General features: G+C 41.1%; 1 protein-coding gene across 1 annotated transcript; it reads right to left on the reverse strand.

The window, feature by feature from the left end:
• Positions 1-1,336: 1,336 nt before the first annotated feature.
• LOC107189916 lies at positions 1,337-23,933 on the reverse strand. Its single transcript, XM_015578601.1, has 16 exons — positions 23,801-23,933; positions 10,812-11,069; positions 10,264-10,571; positions 8,336-8,407; positions 6,375-6,598; positions 5,790-5,887; positions 5,104-5,415; positions 4,482-4,868; positions 3,968-4,206; positions 3,591-3,871; positions 3,358-3,514; positions 3,074-3,276; positions 2,857-3,005; positions 2,483-2,794; positions 1,982-2,391; positions 1,337-1,898 (listed from the first exon to the last, which is right to left on the reverse strand). Exons 2-16 carry the CDS (start codon positions 10,962-10,964, stop codon positions 1,337-1,339), a joined length of 3,867 nt encoding a protein of 1,288 aa, XP_015434087.1. The 5' UTR covers positions 10,965-11,069; positions 23,801-23,933.
• Positions 23,934-24,073: the final 140 nt, after the last annotated feature.

Here is a 24,073-nt window from a genome sequence, read left to right on the forward strand (position 1 = left end):
CAGACAGATCATTGTACGCACAAGAACCGATTAACAATTCTGAAATACGAATAGGCGTCAAATAATTTAATGGTTAATGATACGGAATTCGTTGAATATCGTTTGCATATATTAGAGAATAATGTAAATTGTAAATCATTGACAGGCGATCTTAACGAATAACTGTCAGCTCATACGTATACTACACTGGCAGTTTGAAACTTCGTAAACAGTTCCGAATGAAGTAACCCTCGCGGCCTTATTTCATTATGAATAATGTAGAGACATTGAAAGAGAGCAAACTTTTATGTATTTTTTTAAATGTCCTTTACCGTAAGCAACGAGAAAATGTATTTTGAAGTATCGTCACATTAAAAGTTTATTTATACAATTAAACTATCTATATACAATATATCAATATGAATGTTGTATAATTTCTTGTAACGTATATTTAAAGAGGCTTCTCAACGGCGTTGGCCATTTATACGGTAAAATCCTAATCACTCGATTCTGTTTATAATCTGTATACATAAAAGTTATGAATCTGTAATGACATCCCAGACTTTGCAGATGAGCATTCTATACTTATCATTATATCAACCACATGAATTCATTTAATTCTTATAGAAATTCAGCAATCTCTTAGCACTAAATGCGGACTGAGTAAATTAATCGGGTACTAATATACTCGGATGAACTGAAAAGATGTTCCAAGTAGGCACAACAAATTAGATCTTGTCGCATTTAAAATGATAGTTGTTAAAAATACATAATAATACACAGATGAATTGTTACTTTACTAAACGTCATTCAAATCTTCATTCGTTTTAGAAAATTTTTACATAAGACGATTTCAGTGACGTGTGGTGGCAAACACATCTTCATACTCATAATATTCTTTATGAAATAGATTTCGATACATCTTGTGATACTGTTCAGTACCACACTTAGTGGTATAGTAAAGTATTTTATCATAACTAAAAAATGATACTCTTATTTATTCGTTGTTCTTAAACGTAGTCTCCTCACAGATACGTTCAAATGTCATACAAACATAATTACATTGAATCCCATGACTGTATTTTGCATTCGTAAACTGTCTTTTTCTTTGATTAACAAGGATCTTTAAAACTTCAATCCTTTAAATAACGAAGGAAATTATGCTTAATCTACCCCATAAGAATAAAAGTCGAATAAATAAATGAAAATTTATAAAATTATATGGACAAAAAGATCATATCTAACTTTATGCTTGTTTTTATCCTATGTTTAGTCGTTTTCTATTTGCACCTATTTTATATGTATATATATATATATATATATATTTCTGTTTACCTGATATAATAGTGATTTAAATTTAAACAGTTGTTCCATACGTACTGAACATCACTCTGGTGGTATCTGTGTCCAGAGTAACGTCTTCCGGCGATGCTAGATCGACTTTTATAGATCCAGAATTGTTTCGTCTTCTTGTAACACCACCGCCCCAATTCGATAACGTCCAATGATAAGTTTCACCTTCTTTCTCAGTGTTGGTAGTTTCTTGGGTGTCGTTGTCCTTGTCTAAACCAGCGTCGATGGAGACCGACGACTGCGAGGCGACCGAATCGAAGCTAGAATCTGCCGCTCCTCTGTAACGACTAACGTAGTCTGCGGACATTTCGCCAGGCGATTCCTCGATCGCCCTGAGTATATTCTGACAGAGTTCCGAGTCGAGTGGAATCGGATTCTCGGAGTCGCGATTGTGAATTGTAACAGCGATATGAGCAGGATGGGGGATAGGAAGGGGGATGAGTAACTTTTCCGCGCTGTAAGGACGAATTTGTCGTTTCCAGGGCTGCCAACGTGCCTCTGTGACGCCGTTTGTCGAAGCTGCGCGTCTTTTGATCCTTGTTGACGTCAACAGTGCTCCCGTATCACTGCAACACGACCAATACTTAGCATATCTTGCTTCGAACGTGCTGTATATTACCAAATATGACCAGAAAGAATCATCTTTTACCTTCTTTTCTCAGATTTCCTGCTGTTACTAGTTTGCTTGGCTCGCGGATTGAACGCTGAAACTTCCAAGTAAGGACTATAAACCTGTATATTCCCACGTGGCGCGTAAACGGCACCCAGTAAATCTGGGCCGTTGGTACCACCAAGCTCAGTGCTATGAACCATATCTGTGTAACGTGACAGATCAACGCCTGGATGAGGTTCCAGCCTGAACTTGGTGTCCGCGTCGTCGAGAGGTTGAAGAAAATTCAGACTGAAAATGTCCGCGTACATCAGGCCAGCCAAGCCAGCCCAGTCGGCAACGCTTAAACCTTTATTCTCCCAAAAGTCTTCTTCGTTTCCTGTTAATCGCGCAAATACGTGAGTAGGATAGAGGCGTTCCAGCATTAGCGCTCCTTGTTGTATTACTACCTGTATCATTACGGGACAATAGAATATCCATTTTAAATGCGGCATTGGAAATTAGAAAATAATGTTTTAGACAATATATGTATATGTATACCTTCAAATCAAAGGTAGTAAGTTTTATTTTGCTTCTCACAACCATCCCGAGGCCAGTTTGTAAATTTTTCCTACGTCTATCCAATTTCTCGTGTAGTACAGCGATAAGATCTTTGGCTTCCTTTTCAAGCGATTTATACGGATCCTTCGTTTTGGCTAGGCTAGCAGCGAACGGACCAAAACAAGCTTCGACAAACTGAGTAAAATCCCTTTGCGGTTGTGTAATCAATCGTTCCGTTTCTTGCTGGAAAGCTAACAATTCGTCTAGCTCGAGTTTTGCCTCGAACGCGGCTAGCGCTTGCTCTGGCCTGATCTATGAAGGAAAAATGAATCAATTCGACGGTGTCGTTGTTACGAACAATCGAGGCAACGTACTTGATAATAATAATCGGATGTCAATCCTGGCCCGGCTATCCGTTTAACTACGAAGCTGTCACTGGCAGGTATACGACCCCTGTTCTTTATTACTAAATGAAACATAGCCGTGTCCCAGACCACTCTGATCCAGTAACGTATCACAGCAACTAAACAGCACGATATATGTAATATGCATTTACCAAATGTACAGCAATCGATCTTACTATCATTGTACCTGTAAGTATCACAAAAGAAATAACGGGACAGAAAATAAGTGCTACGATAAATGCTGCGATCGGCTGTAGACATCCCTGAACACCGATATTCCAAACTAACGCTTCCATAATGACTAAGTATCGATTCCGACTTGGCTCCGGACTATCAAGATCCATTATAAGCGCCATGAACGCATGCAACGCCAAGGTGATCAATGGCATCCTGAAATCATTTGTCGTAGGTTATAAAAATTCCAAGAATAAACACTTAAAAGTATCGAACGATATAATACTATCGACGAACCATAAAACTGCAGTAAGCGCAATAAGGAGTGATCCGAGACTAGTCAGTAGACACACGACAGGAAAAACAAATAGTATTACAAGCGTTCCTAATAGTCCTTTCACGCCGTAATTCCATAATCTGTTTAAATGCCTCGTCATTCCTTTGCCAATAAATCCTATTGCACGGAATTACATGATGTTTTTGAAACGTAATGTACATGTTCCTACGGATGATGATCAGGTCAAACTTACCAGTATCCGGTTCTGTTTCAAAATGTGTCCGACTTTTGCTAATGTGTCGCCAGAGAGCTATCAATCGAGAACAGAGAGTGGGCATTTGGGAGGACTTTCGGGGGAACAAGGTACCGTTCAGCTGACTCAATTCTAGATCAGGGGTAAATGGTTGTACGAGCAACAAGGCCCTAATGGAAACTGGGCTACACCACGGTACTGCTACACCTAACAGGAACATAGCATTCCATGTCCAACACCATGTTCTAGCTACGTAGTTTATCCAACGCCACATAGGCCATCTATTCAGGACATATTACAACGTACATTTTAATCGTTTTAATAAACGTCAACTCATTAGTTTTTAATCAACACACTACCCCAGGTGTACCATGTACCTTGTCGTAGTCGTGTGCACGATTTCCCGTTCAACTAAAAATACCGGCTGACTCGGATCAGCGCGGGGCGTTGTAATGGACGTCGGAGTGTTGCTCAGCACCGTTGGTATAATTTCAGACTGCCCTTGGAAACTACGTCTGACGATCCAATTCTTCGGAAGCCATATCTGAGTCGGCCATTGGAAGCTTCTTGTGGGCGTTTTAACTTTACGCAGCTCTTTCAACAAAACTGGTTCCCTCTGCGAACGGAACGGTATATTTTCTTCGAAATAGACATACTAGCTTTCTAATTTAAGGGGTTACAAACCATTGAGCAGTTAAATAAGAGGGAAAATTAAACAAAATATATGTATATGCAGAATTAGTGTTTATTAACAATCAACAATGTATATGTTGGATTTGTATTAAACAATAATTCTGCATATACAAACCAATTTTTTAATTTTTCCTCTTATTTAACAGCTCAGAGGTACGTAACCCCTCAAACAGTATCATACACGCGTTCTATGCGCACCTCTTTCATGAATGTTAAATCCCGATTAAGAAAGTAAACGGTCTGTTGTAAATTTTGATGGGTGCAGAGCGTGAGGGCTTCCTCGTGAGCGCTCCACTCGCACTCCTCTATGAATTTCTCTTCGACCTCTCTCATTCGGTCGCGCATCCAGGGCTCTATTCGCGATAGTACCGGATGCTCGTTCTCGATATGACGTCTCAACGATTCCTTGGTCTGCAACAGTTTCCGTTGCACCGTTTCCACCGCTCGGTGCATCAACACGACCGACTGGGCTTGTTGGACTAGAAGCTGAGCGATCCCGTTTCCGAGGTCTTGTATATCCGGATGGGACAGAATATTCGAGAAGACCCTTTGCAGATACTCTCTCATAACAGCCTCGTTCACTTCCTGAAAACGATATTATTCGGATATACGAAGAAAAAAACAAAGCCTGTTTCGTTTTTTTGTTTCTTTTTTTCCCCCCACACACCGTAATCAAGTACAGTAAATCCTCGATGAGTGCTCGACGGCTCCTCGGCACTGATAAGGCGATGTGTTCCCTTTATGAAATATTTAATATTCAGTGCCGGGATGAGTCTTCGAACACTCATCGAGGGTATAGTGTATATAACTGTTTTCGTACTTTCTCGATCTCGTCGTCCGGCTTTTTCCGTGCTCTCAACTCCGATATCAGTCTTTCTCTGAAATGAAGAAACCAGCCTCGAGTCTCTCTCTCCAAAACAGCAACTAGGATCGGTAAAGCTTTTCTGATAATGTCTCGGCTAAATAATCTAAGGTCGACCACTGCTCCTGCGGGTGTTCCGAACACGAACGGAACCGGGATCGGCAGCAGCTGCGACAATTCTCTTTCCACCTCGAACTTCTCCATGGTTGCGCGTCGAAGCTGTTTTCGGACGAAACCGCATAACAGTTCCAGAGAATCTTCGTATTCCGGCTGTTTGGTGTCGGAACAATACGAATCACGATTAATTTCGATTCATTTCAATAACAATATTTCTATATATTCTGTACAGTTCTAGTAAATACTTTTATACATCTTTTTCTCCCTATTTTTGCTGTTTACTTTTGTATTTCTTATGTTGTGTTTATTTTGTTGTAAGCTATCTGTCAATGATTGTGGACTTATGCCTGTTGGAGATATGATTAATGGTACTATTTTAATGTTTGTTTTGTTTTCAGAAGTCCTCGATTTCTATGACTAGTGGTGTGTACTTTATTATTATTATTATTATTATTAATATATACGAATTATACGGAGGGGGCTTTCGCAAAGTTTCAAATACAGGGAATAGGGAGGGGGACACTCACCCTACACACCAATTCAGCGACCAAGTATCGGCAACGTTCCTCCCTGATTTTGGCATCTAGATTATGCGCCTGAAGCGACGGTACACCGATCACGATATCTAAAACAGCGAGTTATCCAATGAATTCATTTTTCAAGCCGATTTGCAAAGCCCCTGATAATCAGTTATGTACAAGTTTCAAGCAAATTGCCAGCAAATATTGACAAAAGTTGTTTAAAAAACCATGACCATCTGTTGCCACATTTATCCTGGGTTTTGCAGGCAACACCAGATGACAAAATGGTAAAGCAAATTGGCAGCAAGTCTAGAAACTTAACCTGTGTCAAATTGGAGGCAAAAATGGAACAAGGTTGGGCAAGCCAATTTGCTGCCCATGTTGCAAATCTTGCATCAAACTTGTAGCCGTAATTTTATCACAGGCATTGGACAAAATTTGGTTTGGCTGACTGGGGTACACCAAACCCAAATAGCACAATAACGCCTTGAAGACGCCCATTTTACGGCTATTTTAGGTCTAAGGCGTCTTTAAACCGTCTTTAAAGCGTCATTGGACCTCATGTGCTATCTGGGAAAGAAAAGCTCTCACCAAGAAGCCGTAAGAGCCCGGTCAGAAATGCCTTCAGGGACTGGGAAACACTGAAGCAGTGGGACACAAGTCTCGCTTTCGCGGTGACCACGAGGAATCTGGTGGCCAACGCAAGATCACGGAGCAAAGCGTCTCGCCTTCGGTCCCGTCCACGCTGCAGAAGACCGCTCAATCGCCATCGATGCGTCTGTCCCGCGAAGTTAATCGAATCGACCTCGAACTCCCTGAAAATCCCGAATTGCAAATCAGTGAAGTCCTCGATTACACGTTTTTTTTTTTTGAGAAAACCAACAGGAATACTACTGGTTCTCTACGATCTTATATATATAACAATGAAACATTCACATATACACATGTGTGTTACTCATTTTGTGGTGTTTTTCGGTATAAAAAAATTCGAATGCCGTTGTTTTTTTTTTCAAATGATATCTATCCTCGTAACTTTTCTTTGTGCAGCTTCTTACCCGGTCTTATATGTGTGTGAGAGAGCGCGTGTGGAACATTAACCCTTTCGGTGCTATGAGGGTGGATACACGTTTTATGAATTGGCTGCTACGAGCTCTGTAAGCGTGTTTACAGTGGAGTGCAATAATTTTTAGGTTACAGACTCCTCTCGATTATCGTCCCGAAATCGGAACAATAATCTTGTAGGGAGATATGCTTTACAAGAAGCCCGAGCCTTGGAAACAAAGTATGCGCTTGACAGGTTCCACGGTTTCCTCCCCCTTGGTGGGCATGATGCTTGGACAATAATCGTGTAGCACGAGCCAGACAATAACCGAGCGGAGTCTGTAGTACCATACCGACTAATTCATCTTATCGTTTGTCACTCACAATCTTATTTTTAACGTTTTTCACGCGTAATACTGCTTATACTAGACTTACATTTAATAGACAATGGTGAAAAAACAGTAAAGTAGTAAGGAGTAGTAGTAGAAGTGCCATAAACAGTAAAGTATTCCGTGCATACGCGACTCATTTGTCAAAATTTTGCCGCACCAAAGGGGTTAAGCTACTTTGTCGCTGCTTATCTTCGTTTGTTGGTACACCAAAAACCAATCTGAATTTGTTACAAGCACGCTCTAAGGATACACACAGAAGAAAACTAAAAAACAAAAACAGTAGGTACACCTACACACCACACGGTATCGTGCTGGAATAACCAAAGCAAAATCATTAATATGTACAGCGACGTTAGCCTTAGAAAAATAAACATCTGTTAAAAGCTCTGCAGTACACTCTATAAGCAATCCCAAATCCCCTCCTGCTGTTACAACACGCTCCTCGATGGTGATTCTTGCGGGCAGAAGGTGTGGTCGTTTACAAGCTTTTTTCTAGCTATCGTCTAACTAAATTATCAGCGGGCCTACAGATAATAATCCAAGAAAGGATAGCCTCTATACGGTGCTACCACTGCCCGAAACAAGAACCATCGGTTCCAACGGTGTAGAATGTGTGTAATGTAGTTGTTGCATTTGGCAGTGCTCTCGTTGTTTGGTTTCTTTTTTTTTTCCTTTACATTAATTCGGGATGATAGATCGTGGTCTAGCGAACTGGATATGTGTTTCGATTCAGGGCTTGAAACGAATCCGAAAATAACTGTTTCAAACTGTTATATAAAGGTTTCGATTGAAACAGTTGTGAAGAACCTTTATATTCTGAGTAACTGTTACGAAGAACCGATGTAATTTAGGTTCTTCATAAGAGTTATTCAAAATGGAGGTTCTTCATAAATGTTTTAAGAACCCAAATCGATATTATAACAGTTTTTAAGCCCTGGTTTCGATACGACGTGGGGGTCATGCTTTCTCGAATTTCCACGTGAAACCTTCTAATCGGTTCGGAAGAAACGTCGAGGATGAGAGAAAAAGATTTGTGATTCCGGGTCTCTAAGGTTGTCGCCATGAGGAATTAATCCGTGAATATTTTGTGTGTATGACGGTGATGCATGTGTGACATACCCGCATCTCCGAATGCTCTCCAATTGAGTGGCATTCAGCTTCTTCGATTTTCCGTACTTCTCCTTCTGAAAGCTTTACAAAAATCGTTAGATTGTATCGAATGGAAGAACGGAGAGAGAGAGAGAGAAAAAAAAAAGAACGGGAGATCTTGATAAACGAGGCGCCAGTTTTGGTTTTTTTAGGGCTCTCTTAATTTGCATCTGGGATATTCCACGCGAAATCGGATAATTTTGGAGCATCATTTCGGATTTTTTTCACACTTTGATATGTTGGAAATAAATATTATAATTATTATTATTAGTATTATTATATTGTAGTCTTTAGTGACATGTAAACGTATCTTGAAGGATTTTTGAATATTTTCAAAATTCTTGATTCTACAACTGTTTGAAATATAGCATCAACCTTTTTTCAATAAATTTTCAATCGTTGAACTAACCTTGAACAGTTATGATTTATTGAAAAAAAGGTTGACGCTATATTTCAAACATCTGTAGAATTAAGACCTTTTAAAAATCTTTCAAGATACCTTTATACATCACTAAAGACTACAACATATCCAAGTGACAACAAAATCCGAAATGTTACTCCAAAAAGTGGTCCAATTTCTTGTGAAATGACTCCATATCGTTCGTTTCCGATCGAAGTAGTTTGATCTGTCTTCGTCATTCGTACTACAGATTGTTATACTTAGCTACACGCTTTGAGACTAGCGTTTTGCACTGCGAGATAGAGATAGAGAGAGCTTCGTTCAAGCCTAAGTGGTCAACAAACAGATATATATATATATATGTATATATATTATTCATGGACATTAATGTGTCGTGGACCTTCTATAATAGTAAAGTACATACCTGTGCGCGCGTCCGAATTCACGAATCGCTAATCTCTAATTCTAAAACGACACGCTTGCTCTACCCAGTAAATATGTATAATATCGCGTCTGGAAGCGTTTCTGGGATATTGTATAAAGTAAGGAGAGGAAAAAAAAGTATCCTCGATCAAACTAGTTGCAGGGACGAGTCGTTCGATATCGCTCGTCGATTACTTATTTAGTTACCAGTCAAGCATCGATTCACGGATTCTGCAAATCCTGGATCAAGGATACACGTATACATGGTGTCCCACTTAACGTTAACACCTTGAATATCTCACTTGTTTTCGATGATAGAGAAAAATACGAGTGGAAAATATTATTTAATTGGAAGGCCCAAATAATACTGTGAACTGAAAAAAAAGTTTCTCAAGGTGATATTTTTTGAAATTTCAAGGTCATCGGTGGTTTTCTAAACGGAACTATATATTCTTATCATCATGGCGTAATAGTTGAGGTCAAAACCAGTCCGATGACCTATAATAGTACGATCTTGAGTACGAAGAATCTATAAAACTATGGGACTAGGTTTAAATAATAAAATAACTACGATAGAGGGATCAGTGCAGAAAATTAATTTTAACAAATGTTCCATCAACTTCGATACATTGTTGTAAACGATAAATTATTGTTCATACTCAATGCGGAGACAATAATAATTCTATAGATTTTTCATACTGAAGGTCATACGAAGGTCATTATTACAGGTCCTTGGATTGATTTTGTCCTCCACAATTACGCCACGATGGTAAAAATATGTAGCCACATATAAAGAAAAAACCATCGATGATCTTAAAATTTCGAAAACCGAACAATTGAACTTGAGAAAGATTGTTTGCTTGTCAAAGTATTTGTCCCTTCCAAACCAAATAACATTTTCCTCTCAGAATTTTCTTCTATCTTCACAAAAACAGATGAGATATTAAAGATGCTAACGTTGGATGGGATACCTTCTGTATGATCATGGAGAGAGAGGCTGTTCTGGTTTCTCTAGCGTCTGCCTCTACGGAATTCGGTTTCTGAATACTCGACGGCCGAGTAGGAGGGGACCTACCCTCGTTTACTGATGCTCTCCAGTTGCTTCTTGGTCAGCCGCCTCGGTTCACCCTTGCTGTCCACGGCGACCGAGTCGAGCTCGTCGAAGCTGGGCGCGACGAACAGATCCCTCAGGTGGTGTTTCTTCCTGGCGAGCGTGTCCTCGCCGCCGTCCGTGCACGTGGATAACGGCGGCGGCAGCACGATCGGGAACGTTCGCCAATGATAGAGAAACTGCTGCGCGACATCACGGATGTTGTGCACAAGGGCCTCGACCTCCGCCGGCGCGCCCCGTAAATGGGACGTGTCGAACTGCACCGGTTCTTTCTGGAAACACGTTTTCCGTGGGCAAGATTAGGGTTGATACAAATATTCGAATAGAGTTCGGATTTGATATTTGAATCATTCGAATTTGATATTCAACTGTAACTGAGAAGAGTACAGTTTTGATTCGATGCTAAATATCGGTACTATGTTCGATATAAGGTATGAATTGAAGTATCGATACCTTGAACGATATCGGTTTGTACCTGTAATACAACTGGATGAAAAAAAAACTAGGTGTACCTCTGCTTGGAATCCATCTCCGTTCGTCCGGTGATAAGGCTGGTGCGCGTAGGCCTGATGATGATGATGATGATGATGATGATGATGATTATGATTATTCGGTCCCGTGTTGGCGGAGTTGGTGGAAACGGGGTGGTTCAAGTTGTGGGGCATCTCGCGCGTGAAAAGCGTGCGCGGCGGCTGGGGTCAGCTGCCCCGTATCCCGACTATCTCCTCATACACCATGCTGCTGGTCGCCACCATTTATCATTCCACGTCCTGCGCATATACAAAATTTTCATCCATTATCTGAACCAGACGAAGCCACACACAGTGGTCCGAAATCAAAATGTAAGTACCATTTCTATACGCGTATGCTGCTGAAGGAATACAAAATTTTGGTCAAATAGAGGTAGATAAATGAACACAATACTCCGTACTAGTCGAATTATTCGTAGTATTTGAATACTTCGTACTATTCGAATAAATCATTCGTATTCGAAATTATTCGAATACTTACCGTTCAACTGTATTATAAAGGGTGAATACCCGTTAATAAAATAAAATAAAATTAAGTTCAATTCTGGACCACCGTGCGTGTTTGCGGCAGAACCTGCTACGGGAAGAGTATCCGATTTTTGTGAGGCCAACATAAAGAGAAGGGCGAGAGGCAGGCGCTGCGATCATCCAGTGCGTATTATAGTCTTACCTCGAAGAGGTTCGGGGCCGAGCGCGGACTCTCATTAACCGATTACACCCTATTAAACGATTAACATTCTGAGCATTCCAGTTCTTGCCCGTCTGTCCGTCTTTCTCTCTCTCCCTCTAGGGGCTGGCTATTTTTTCGGAATACCCTGTATATTTCCGTAGAAAGTCCCGATTTGTAACGTCGTGACAATTAATAAAACGAAGTTTAACCTCTCTTTAAGGAACCTCTTATTCTTGCGATTAGTATAAAGTTCTCTCGTGCGGCGAAACTATTGTGCTATTTCTTCGGTAATCGATCTCACACCGATCCTACGGATTAACGTTTCACAACCTTTCTAATACCATCGATCACCGCGGCCCAACTCGAAACTCTCATTATATGGCCTGAATTGTATCCCCAAGGTCTAAGTCATCCACGTGCAGGATGTGTCGTGTTTTTTTTTTTTCTTTTTACAATGGTCGTGTCGACACGAGCCAAGGTGCAACAACCTCTCGATGATACATATCTTTTTAAAACAGAGACAGGAAGTAGACCATATTCGGATCATTTCCAGGTTTGCAAGTCGCGGTTCTGTGTCCCAATGGGAAATGTGAGACGACGTTGGTATTCTGCCAGCGTGAAACAATGCGTTCGTCCTCCCCCCATTCCCCTGTGGTAAGGATAGAACCGGAGCGGCGGCGGTCTCCTCTCGCCACGGAAAGAACGACACTTCTACAATGATTGCTTCGTGTGTAATTACGAGCGTGCAATTGAAAAGAAGATTAACGAGACCTCGACGCTCATGGCTTTCCCGAAGAAGGCAACCACCATGGGTCGCGTACACAAGAGACACGATGGTATGTGGTAAATGTTCCGATGAACTACCAGTATCCCTAATACTGCCACTTTATTTATTTTAATGTTAATCTTCTTCAGAAGGTTGAGAAACACTGGTTTAGACGAAGACGAGATAACTTTCGATTCGGTGCATCCAGCATGCGCGAACCGACAGCATTGAAAACGAAAAATGAAATGGATATGGTTAAGGACGTCGATGCATTAGCGTGCGCGCACCAACGAGTGGCCCGATAAGACTGTCCGAAACAATTTCTGGAACACTTGACCCCGAGGCCTGTAGTCACGAACGGCGATCAAACGCGAAATGAAATACGGCCACTACTACGGGCATTGATTTATTCGGACTTCTGGACGGGTATCGCGTGATCAAAGAGAAAATTTAATTTCTGGCATTTATTGGGAACATCACGATCTTCAAGTGGATCGTCAAGGACCCGAGCTACTGTCATCTTTTTCCCTTTCCAAGAGACTAGGATATTGATAAATACATTCAGGGTGTAACAAATTTTTGCTTTGCAAAAATGTTATCCGAGGCCTTTGTTAATGAGTTATTAACGAAAACCCCGACTAATCTCTGAGCTACGAATTGATTCGAAAGATCGATTTTTTGAGGAATAGAATCGGAATCGAACATTCCTAATTCGTTTTTTGTAAATCCCACCGTTAAACAACTGAACCAATGGTGATGCAGTTTCGTGTGGGCACGCCCATCGATCGATACGATAATACATACCGAGTTTAATTAATATTTCGTTTAACAGTTGAATGGATGTCACGGGCAGACGACGCTCGACGCGAAACGAATCCACCCCCGCCGTATCGGGCAATAAAGCCATTGAACAAGCGTTGGAATGCTGATTATACCAATAAAATGAAAAAAAGATAATTTATTCATACACCAGTGATGGCAGCTGTGATTCGTTTCGGCTCCTCGACGATGAAATTTTCTGAGTAGTGCATAGTAATATACAGGGTGATACAAAAATAGGGCTCCTAACCTTCTAGGATAGACAGTACTTCGCCAAATGACGAACAAAAACGCCCTATCACGTTAATTTTTGTACCTACATGTACTTTTATTGCTAGGAATAAAATTGTTTTCATATTTATATTTAATGTTTTTATTATGTTGCTGAATCAGTCCATTATCTATTTTCTTCTTTTAGGCCATCTATACCTTTTCCCATTTGCTTCATGCACGTTTGTTTTTTTTATCGCTTCCTTTATGCTTCAACTAATAATTTCTTTATTATTAATTCAAATTTATTGCTGAAAAGTGAGAAACTGTTTCCATACAAAATGGCGGTCGGGGTCTTCGATTCGAAACACGAGTCTAACACGGGATACCACATCCAGTTAGTATATAGAGATCAGTGGTGTGTGTGTTGTTTAAGGTTACGAGAGCTTGCGACAAGCTTCGAACTGGGTCAAAAGTCAGCGTGTGGCCACGATGCACGGCAACCTACTTGGAACGCATTCGAACGTAGTCGTAAATATTCTTTTCCCGCGAATCTTCGCGGTCACCTCTTTTTCCGCCAGGCCCCTCCCCCATCGAAACGAACATCTCTTCGTTTCTCGATCAGCCACCGTTCGTCCCGCGCGATTGCTCCGATTTTCAACGGCCGAATACACGGTTGCAAACGTGATATCCTTCGAGCTCGTTCCTTATCACCGGTCGCTTATCGATGTTGGTTCGATCGAATGCTAGAAGAAATATAGCATATATACAGGCTGTCCCAAAAACATGGGACAATTCGCAGCATAGATATTCCTCATGCAAATAAAAATCGAAAAGTCCTTTACCGTTTTGTAATTCGAAGCTCCGTTTTCGAGATATTAGCAGTTAAACGAACTCCAATCAGCTGAGCGGTGGGCCACACGTACGCGCAGTTACAGTGAAGACGCCAGACGCCAGTGACTGGGGTTGTGCGCTTCTCCACTGTATCTGCGCGTATACGTGTCAGTTCGTGTAACTATTCATATCTCGGCAATGGAACTTCAGATTACAAAACCGTAAAGGACTTTCCGATTTGTATTTGAATGAGGAATATCCACGTTGCGGATTGTCCCATCTTTTTGGGACACCCTGTATATGTACATACGTAAGTGTTCGATATAAAGCGGTTGAGGCGGAGTATGACGGCACCTCGACTTGCGTGTCATTGGACGGTAAAAATGTAAATGGGACTGAATGGAGCCCATTCATGGATTCGTGACGGACAAGGAGCTTAGGAATTCTCTCCCTATCCACAAGAGAAAGTTGAAATCATTTTACGGAGAAACTGACTGACTCGCCAATAATTATCCGTTACTTTTCGCGAGATTGTACAATGAAACAATTATTTCTAGATCGGGTGAACGCTGGAATGGAACGACAGGAATGGTATAATATACAGGGTGTTCCAAAATAGGTGTAAGTCCTTGAAGGGGGTAATTCCTGGTGTGATTTGAAACAACGTTTTTCTTAGCGGAAAAGTTGTATGTTATGTAATATTCACAAAAAACACAACAAAATATTTCTTTGTTAATCTTTCAATAATTTGGGAATGGAAGGGTTAAAACGGAGACCTGACATACGATCTGGACTCTATTACAATGTGTCTACACGACTGTTTCGAAGGTGTCTCGAAAGTATACATATACATATAAGAAACAAGAATATCCGTAGGGTTTTCAGTGCCACGTTTCCTATCCACCTGCAGCTCGGTCACGCCGCGTAAAGTTACAAGAATGACGAAGAAGCGACGCGTTGGAATTATTACGTAGTAAGGTCTAAAGTGTAAAAGTTCTCAGTCTCCCCTACTTTTAGGAGAATTAAAGAATTAGAAAATTTAGTACTTCTTCTTTTCAAATTTAGTACCTTTTCCATGCACAATCTGGTATGAAATGTTTTTGATGGGTGATCTACAGAATAGACTCTACATACTAGTCTTCAGACTCAGTCGAAAACGGGATCGCCTCTTTCTATTTTATAGGATCGAACGAGGACTCGTTAACGGTCCGTCGAGCATTGAGGACCAAGTACCATTTATTAGAAAAGGATTAAACACGGGTGTGTCCCTTTACGAGCAGAATCTAGTTGGAAAAGAAGGGCAGAATCGTGTTCGAAAGGAAATGTAAAAGGGAAGGGAGCCTGGATGTTTCCGATAACGATTCCGATCCTCTATCTGGAGCACCAGTGTGCCTCGTTATCGGTGCCGATTACTCAACTGCGGCAAAGAAACAGGAGCCCAACCCCCTCGAATACGAGTTCAGATATCCCGGAGAGGCTTTTTAATAACGACGAAACACGCAACAATGGCTCCGCATCGAACGAAACGGTTGAAACGTCATTTTTACAATTCAGATAGAGCCACTATAGGGTGGGGGTTGAGAGTAGGGATGAACTGATCCAAGTAAATACAAGTAAACAATCGATACTTTCGATTGCGATAGGGTAGGATGGGGCTAAAAGTCCCGAATTCAAAATCTTTCATTCGTAAACGTAGATTGAATATTGCATCGTAATAATTTAGATGGCATAAAATTATCGAAGAATTTTTTTCATCCCACTCCTCATCGTCATTTCTCTCCTTTCGCATCTGCAGGGTGCAAAACCACTTCAGACACTAACGGTGTCATAGTCCTCTCGTATTCTAAGAACACGTCATCGTTCCCGTGATTCGAATCGCGGGCAATTCCAAAAGAACATGGAAACGAGTCTATCGAAAGTGTCCTCGTCAAGATACCTGTACCCTCGGCTTCCACCCTCTAACCGGCTATAATTCATCGGTGGTGGTTTTACACCCCCTATTGAGATCCTTAACGCTGTAATAGCTATCCGTGGTTCTTCAATAGAGACAAAAAAAAAAAGAATCACTTTCCAACGATGGAAAGAAAGCTGGCTCGATGGAATGTCTCCCATCGACGACGGGGCTGTATGTACTTATAATTTACCTATGGAACTCGCCAAGTACAAGCCTTTAATTCAATATCCCCTTCAGAAGAGAGATAGAGAGAGAGAGAGAGAGAGAGAGAGAGAGAGAGGTCTTTGAAAAAAACTCCTCACGCCTCTTTACTCGAGATGAGAAACGCAGTTTTAAAAGCTGTATGGAGAGTACATACGTACGTACATGTACAGGTATATGTATATACTGGGAGGCAGCATCATCGAGAAGTTCTCTCGAAAAGCTTCCTGGTGCAAGCCTGCTGCTCTCTCGCACAGGTTTTTTTTCTGGAATAAGTACTAGGACGTGTTTGAGTGTGCGTGCCTAAACTCGATTCCCTAGTATCGATCCCTCGAATTCACCCTGGGAGGAACAGCAGCCAGCCCCCACCCCCAACGCATCAGACGGAAGCAAAAAAGAATCCCCGCCGAGAGATCGATATATCTTTTCCCCGTTCTGTTTTTCTGTCCGTCTATTCCTGGTTTATTTCTCGAGTAACGTGAATAAAAAGAGAAGTTTTTCTGCACCATATTCGGCTCCTCAACTAGGGCTTTTACGAATATTCGAATAATTCGAATAACAGTAGAATTTGAATTTGATATTCGAATGATTCGGAGTATTCGAATTCTTGTAAATGTTTTCACACTTTGTCGTGAAATTCTTTCCACGTTGGCCTTTACAATTATTTGTCTTTAAAAATTCCTGTTCGGTAGAATACGAAATTCGGTCACTCCTATTATTCGAATACTTCGTACTATACGAATATTCAAATAATACGAATAAATTATTCGCATTCATTGAGGGAACCTGTACTCTGAACAGGTGTGCCTGCAACAGCACAAGTCACCAGGTTAGCCCGAGGGCCGATAAAGCTGAAATAAAGCTCGCGTCTAAAACGGTCGTTTACGCTACGAACAGTCGTTCCATTGGCTTCGATCAGCGACTTTTCCCATCACGAGGGTGGAGGCAGTCGCTCGAACGGGATCAGCAAGCTGCAGCAGCACGTTGGGAACGACACTTAAATCCAGTCTGGTCTTTCAAATGCGTTCAACGTGTCGTTACACTTACATACGCGCCAATTTCCTCCTTTTCTAGTCCACTGGTTCTGCACCCGTGTTGTCGATTCTTTCTCTCTGTCTTTCAACGTCGTCGTTCCGCTGCCCCGTTGCACACACACACACGGAGTGTTCTGTCACGTCGTTAAACGGCCATTATCCAATCTACACCGTCGACATATGTACACCTGCACCACTCCCATAGTGTCCGTCGATGACGTCCACGGTTCCAAGCTCTCGGGGGCCCCTCTGCACAGGCATATCCGGTGGATTATGCTGTTTCAGCCACGGACCGTTACCGTGATGGTCCTCGTCATCGTTCGATCCACCGATATTCAATTTCGAGAAAGTGCATATACGATTTCGTCGGATTAATAATCGTCGTCGTCGTTGTAGCACACAGAAGTAGACGATTAGAAAGTCTCGATAACTGCGCATTTCTTACATAATCATAACTTTCTATATATTTTTGTAAATACTTCTGTAAACTTTTTCTTCCTTTTTTTGTTCTCTATTTCTGGTATTCTTCATACAGTCCCGTAGCATTTTTTGTTAAAGTTTCTGTACATTTACTATAAGTCTTTGTACACTCTCGTACATCCTTATGTATCATTTCGAACTACTTTACGCATCTATTATTTTTTCCGGTTGAATATTCGAGAACGTTTCGCGCGCCTGGTCCGCTCCAACCAGAGAACGTTTCTTTTTTTCCGCTGGAACAAGAAGACCCCGTGAAACGCGGCCGTCGTTCCAACTGTTCCACTAGGTCTCCTCGTTTCAACAGGAAAACCGATATTTTGCTTCTTCCTTTTTTCCCCTTCACCCCGTGGGCCGCAACGAGGCCATCGTTGATTTTCCCGGGAGTCAGAGGAACCCACGCGGTTCCCCCGAAAAAATAGAAGAATCGAGAACGACAGAGTGAACTCTCGTTGCTCGTCGACTTCTGCACATCGTGACCACCCAGTAAAAATATTCCTACTAGCTTATGCAGGAATAAAAGTACGAAGTTTAAAAAAAAAAATATAAAATTTTTATTTGCTTGTGTTTTACTCTGCAGAAGGCAATTTACAATATTACTATCTGATTAAATGTTTAAAAATGGTATTAAAAGTAAAAGAAATTATTATTTAAACATTTGACCGTTTAAATATCTCAACAATAAGGATATTGGTACTGTTTCTTGACTCCAACCAGCCACGAAACAAAACACTTCTTGTCGCATCGAAATTCCTTCAAATCTCGTAAGTATCCGAAGACCCTCGTATACACGAACAGCACAGTCTACGGCTACGGTATACCCGCCAGTTCCTTTTTTTAGACGTTGAAAGACACCCGGGGGCGTGTGAACCCTTCCAGCAACTGATCCAGAAAATTTCCGATGGTCGACCGGCGATAACCCACCAAGAGAGTCTTCTATTAGACGAAAATCGAGGACACTTGTCAGTTTTCCATCGATTCATCGAAGCAACAGGGGGAGGATTGGAGGGAAATGCGTGGCGACAGAAGTCTCGTCGTAAACTTCCGAATTAAGGGTGTATTTCCACTCGGAGAAGTCATTTTTAAGCGATTTAGAAGAACTAAGAATTAATGGAACGAGGAAATTCAATGTACATGTTTCTTCAGATTTCAAGAAAGCATAGTGAAATTTTGGAACTTCTCCACTGAAAACGTGGATATTTACTTCGCGTCAATGAATATACGGGTTCTTGCTGACATATGCGATTATTATCAAGTAGCGACGTATAACTTATGTTATTTTTTGTCAAATATGTATTTAAATGTGTATCTACCTATAAATTTACGTCACTTTTTTACACACAATTTTCTTTATTTCATCTTACACGGTTTTTTAATAACTTGGAACGTATCTCCCCCTTTATTATAGGAAACATTTTTTCTTTGCACGGTTTTTTACACGATTTTTTAAAAAACATATTTTCCGTGTAAAAAAGGGTCGAGTGTATTTCAAATAATATCCTTTCAGAAGCGTCCAAGTCTGGGTGGTACACCCTGTATATGCCCTGGGTTAACAATGTCGGAGCCCCGTAAGCGAGAAGGTTGCCACCCCTCGAACGCCCGAGGGTTGACATCCACTTTTTGGCTTAATGTTGGATTGGGGTGACGAAATCGTCGTCTGCTGTGTATCGTAGACTGTCGAAAACTCCTCTACGGATCTGCTCTACACCCCCAGTTGTATCAAATTTCACGACGTGCACGGTGTCGAATTGTCGAATCCCTTGGAGGGGTAGATCGGACGACGATTTCGATAATAGTATGCCTTCAGTCTCGCGGAATTTCATTTACATTCTCAAGAATATTAACCCCTTGCCTTATAACGTCGAGTCAGACTCGTGGTGACGATATCAAAATGGATTCAACAAATAGAAATATTATTTGTTTTCTTTCAGTCAAAGTGAAATACTAGTTTGCTGATATTAATATTTAACTTTTAAAGTAAATGTACGAGCACGATAAGTACAAGAATTTATTTTTATAAAGTAATTCTGGAGACTGCAGATGTCAAGAAAATCATAGGGCGAGGGGTCAAACGTAAAGCTTCCCCTGGTGGGAACCGTGAAAGAGCTGGCATCTCGAATATTAAAATCAACGTCCTGTGATCCGTGAAGTGAACCACCCCCATGAGCAAACTCGGTTTCCGCTAGGGAAAAAAGTGGCGTAAGAGAAGGCCTTCTACCATTTGGTAAATTTAGTTCAAGTACTGAAATAAAGGTTAAAATGAATATTAATTTCATATAAATATCAGTAATTCCCAACATATTTCAAGGTCATCGAAATCGACGCTGAGGACCATATTCTCAATAATTACCAAAAGCAGCGCTTGTCTCGTTGAATAAGATGCTCAGGTGTCGAGCATCCGAAGAACTTACACGGCGAAAAATACGGAGAATATTTGGAAGATCGAGAGGGTGTAATTCGATCGTCCAATAATGGAATAAATGGGGCAAGGAGGAGACTGGGTCGCCCACAGAATCTCCAGGAGGCACCGACGCGAAAGAATCTTCTCGAGATGGGAACATGTGTCCCCCTGCGGTCGACACACACGTGGCCTCTGTCACGACGCGGAACATCGTGACGAAAAGATGCAACGACAACGACGGAGAGCAAAGGAAAAACAAGAAGAAAAAAAAGCTTGAGGAGCTGTGACGCGCGAAGGATGCGAAGCAGGATGCAATCCAGCGCGCAATTACGCTTGCTGGATGCTTCTGATGGCGCTGGAAGGGAAAGACTCCGTGTAAGTCGGATGGATGACTCTGTTTTCTATGATTTCGAATATTTCGCAATTCCAGGCTGAGATATGTTCGAAATAAACCATGTAAAATTGTATTACAGGGTGATTAAAAAATCGAACTTTCATGTGCCAAATATTTATGAATATTATTATCATTTAAAATTCGACTTTAATAGTTATGAAATCTCTTAAGTGTTCATTCATTTACCCAACGATTTTATGGAGGAAACTGGGTCTACAGCTCCCCGTCCAATTGTTGGATGATCGCGGTAATCTATCAATTGTTTCCTGGATCGACTAAAACAAGAAATACTTCCGTAAAAATATTCCCCTCTGACATTTTTTCATAAACGAAAAGTCTTTGTCGCGGTGACATAAATAAATATACATACCAGGACGTGACAGCGTCAGCGGCCATCTTGGAAGTTTTCTAATTCGATATTGCCCTCCGTTGATGATAAACCGGCCAACTTCTTAATTCAATGCAGCCCCTGTGTGCTTCGTCTATGATAAATTCTGCGAGTTTACGATTCAATTTCGATCCACGTCAAAACTTAACTGAAACTTAATCACCTTCTCTTCGAACGTTCCAGTTTACCTTACCACCGTTTACACATGGTTTCATCGACGCGTCCTCCTCTTTCTCTTTCGATTAAGTTTATTCTTGAAACGAACTTAACTTTCGAGAAGGAAAACGTCAAGTCACTATCCACACCAGGTGACTAGCACGGCAAAAATCATATCGCGCGGCACAAACAATACACGTTTGCTTCGTTCTCAAGTGAATTGGATTTCCAACAAATTCTTGAGTTTCTCTGATGTATTTTAAACACAGCTGAAATTCTTTCTATCGCGTGCTCGTTGTATTCGTTAAATTAACGAGGCGTCGCTGGATCGAAAAGTTTTGATTTTAATGAGCGTTCTCGAACGTGAAACCTATTACAATGGTTTCCTTTTCGCGTGCCCCGAAAACATAAATGATTCATGGAGCTCAATACATTAAACCAAAAATTCAAACGTTAGAAGGAGTTACTTCGAAGAACTTAATTGATAGGTATCAAGAAACAGTAACTTACACGGTAGACCAAACACGAAGGTGCTCTCGAGATACTTTAATTGGGAAAAGCATTTCTGGATGAAGAAATTTCTTGAACGCTCTGAGACAGCCGGACAACGAGTAAATTAGAAAACGTACCGCGAGAACGAGCACACGCATAATGCTGCAATCTTCCATCTTCGTGACACAAATACCTCTGTGAATTTCTCGATTAAATCGAATCATTCGGCGTAGGTGTGTTAATTCGAAGACACTTTGGAACAAAAAAGCAACGGATATGCTTTCAAAAAGGTATTACGGCTGATTTTTATGAACAAGGCATCGATAAAATAATCTATAGATGGAGCGCGTCGTGGAAGATGGCCACTGCATAGATAGTTTTGGATACTGACCTTGATATTCTAAATGTCACGATATAAAAATGTTTTAAAAATTCGTCGGTAAAATGGTACGTACCAGTTTGCTGGTTTTTATGTCATATCCTGGTTTTGATACCATTTCATTTTCACACGATACGTTGGCACAGCGCGAGATCGATTAAACCGTGTACCACACACACGCACAAACCAGGTACGCACACACAATAAATAAACACACAGAGAGGGAGGCAGCAGCAACAGTAGCAGGACACAAACTATGCACGCGATAGAACACACGTAAACAGAATCGAGATTTTATTTTCTCGATTTTCTACACGACAGAAGCGCTGGAAGATTGGAAATGACAACGCCCTGATTTCATACAGAAGATAAATTAGGAAACTTAGCAACCCCAAGCAACTTCGCTATCTATGTTCCACTTGCGTTCCTAATCTCGTAACCTGCGAACACACTAATCCCTGATGAAAAGGGAACATATTCTACTGCAATCTCAATACGCCATCTTTTCACGCGGTTAATTTAAATCGATTAGTCGGTCGACTGAACAAACGGTATCGGAACGCTCTCGACTCTCATTATCAACGTCAATTTTCTTTTTACAGATGTACCTCTTGACAATCAGTGTCACACAATTTTATCAGCGATCATATAAAGATAATTGAGTGGTCGCGATCAAAGCTTTTCGAAGGTTCGATGCAATGAGACAATTTCATTTGTCAACCTTAACGTGAGAACCATTCACTATTTATTCGTACAAGTCGTTAAAAGGAGTTAAATAACAGATCAATAATGGTAAAAAAAAATGAGCAATGTTGAGACCGTTAAATCACGGGGGGATTAACGATAAAGAGTTGCAGAGAATAATTAATATGCTGTCGAGTAACCTTCACCGTGTCTAATAAGAAGAGTAGCTGTCAAGCAAGCTTTGCGCTTGACACTGGCACTCTTCAGAAAGAAATAAAACGACGCACAATTCCATATTTCCTTTTCCGATTAAATTACCATTAATTCTGCAGCGATGAAAGACAGATCTTATCCCCAAGACGAACTATTCAATGTAGCGTTAATTTATCAGTAACAACTGATTTAAATGTCTATTCACCCCACCCTGAGATAGCGAATGATTAAACGACATAATGATGGCACTGTGGACATTTCTACGAGACATTATAAGTTTTCAAATAACAACTTGTACAATTTATATGTAGCACATTCACAATAAGCGTTGTTCAAATTGTGTAAATAAATACGTGCACGGTCATTTGTTAATCAAACGAAAAAAAAATTTGTGTAGTTGCACTGTCAGAAGGATTCAACTGATTTCCAAACTAGAAGACGGCAGAGTAATACGTAGGATATCGGTAATTAGAAACTACGTCAAACTATCGAAGACTCGTTGCGCGATGATCGTTTACAGTTGAATTCGCTAATAAATTGATGGACCTGCGACGGCCCGGAAACTCGATTAAACTCTCTGGAAATTGTCTCCCTAACGACGGGGGACTCAAACAGGAGTTTCGAGCCTCCTTCCAAATGCAGACGCTGGCAAATAACGTATTCTAACCTTAGCTTTAGATGCTTCGTGAATTGTGAGACGAAGTTCGCAAAATTAGTCCCGAAAATTGTGCAAGGATACGCGCCAAATCTTTTCTAGGTCACTCCACAGGGACAGGACACGCACGGTTCCACAGCTGATTATACTTGTCGCAATGAAAAAAAAAATTCACGACGCTACGGAATCCGGTGAAAGATGGAAATTGCGAATTAATGACCGAACGATTCGAATGTGTACTTACCGCAACTGTCCACTGATAATTTACCGCGGAACTGCACGCGAACTCGTCACAGAAATCACAGCACTGACACCACGCCAAAACAGCCCCTGTGAACGACTGATTTTTATCGAACTGGCCGCGGCGAAATGCAGCTCACGCTCCCGCACCGTCATCTTCCAGCAAGTTCTGCAACTATTCCATGTCGATTGAACAGCGACGCGAGCACAGCCCTACGTTTCCCGCGCCGGCGCACCATTTTTCAAATTGTAATTAGATTTACCTTCAGTTAAGAAT

The sequence above is a fragment of the Dufourea novaeangliae genome, unplaced genomic scaffold (genome assembly GCF_001272555.1).
Source record: "Dufourea novaeangliae isolate 0120121106 unplaced genomic scaffold, ASM127255v1 scaffold175, whole genome shotgun sequence".
NCBI lineage: Eukaryota > Metazoa > Arthropoda > Insecta > Hymenoptera > Halictidae > Dufourea > Dufourea novaeangliae.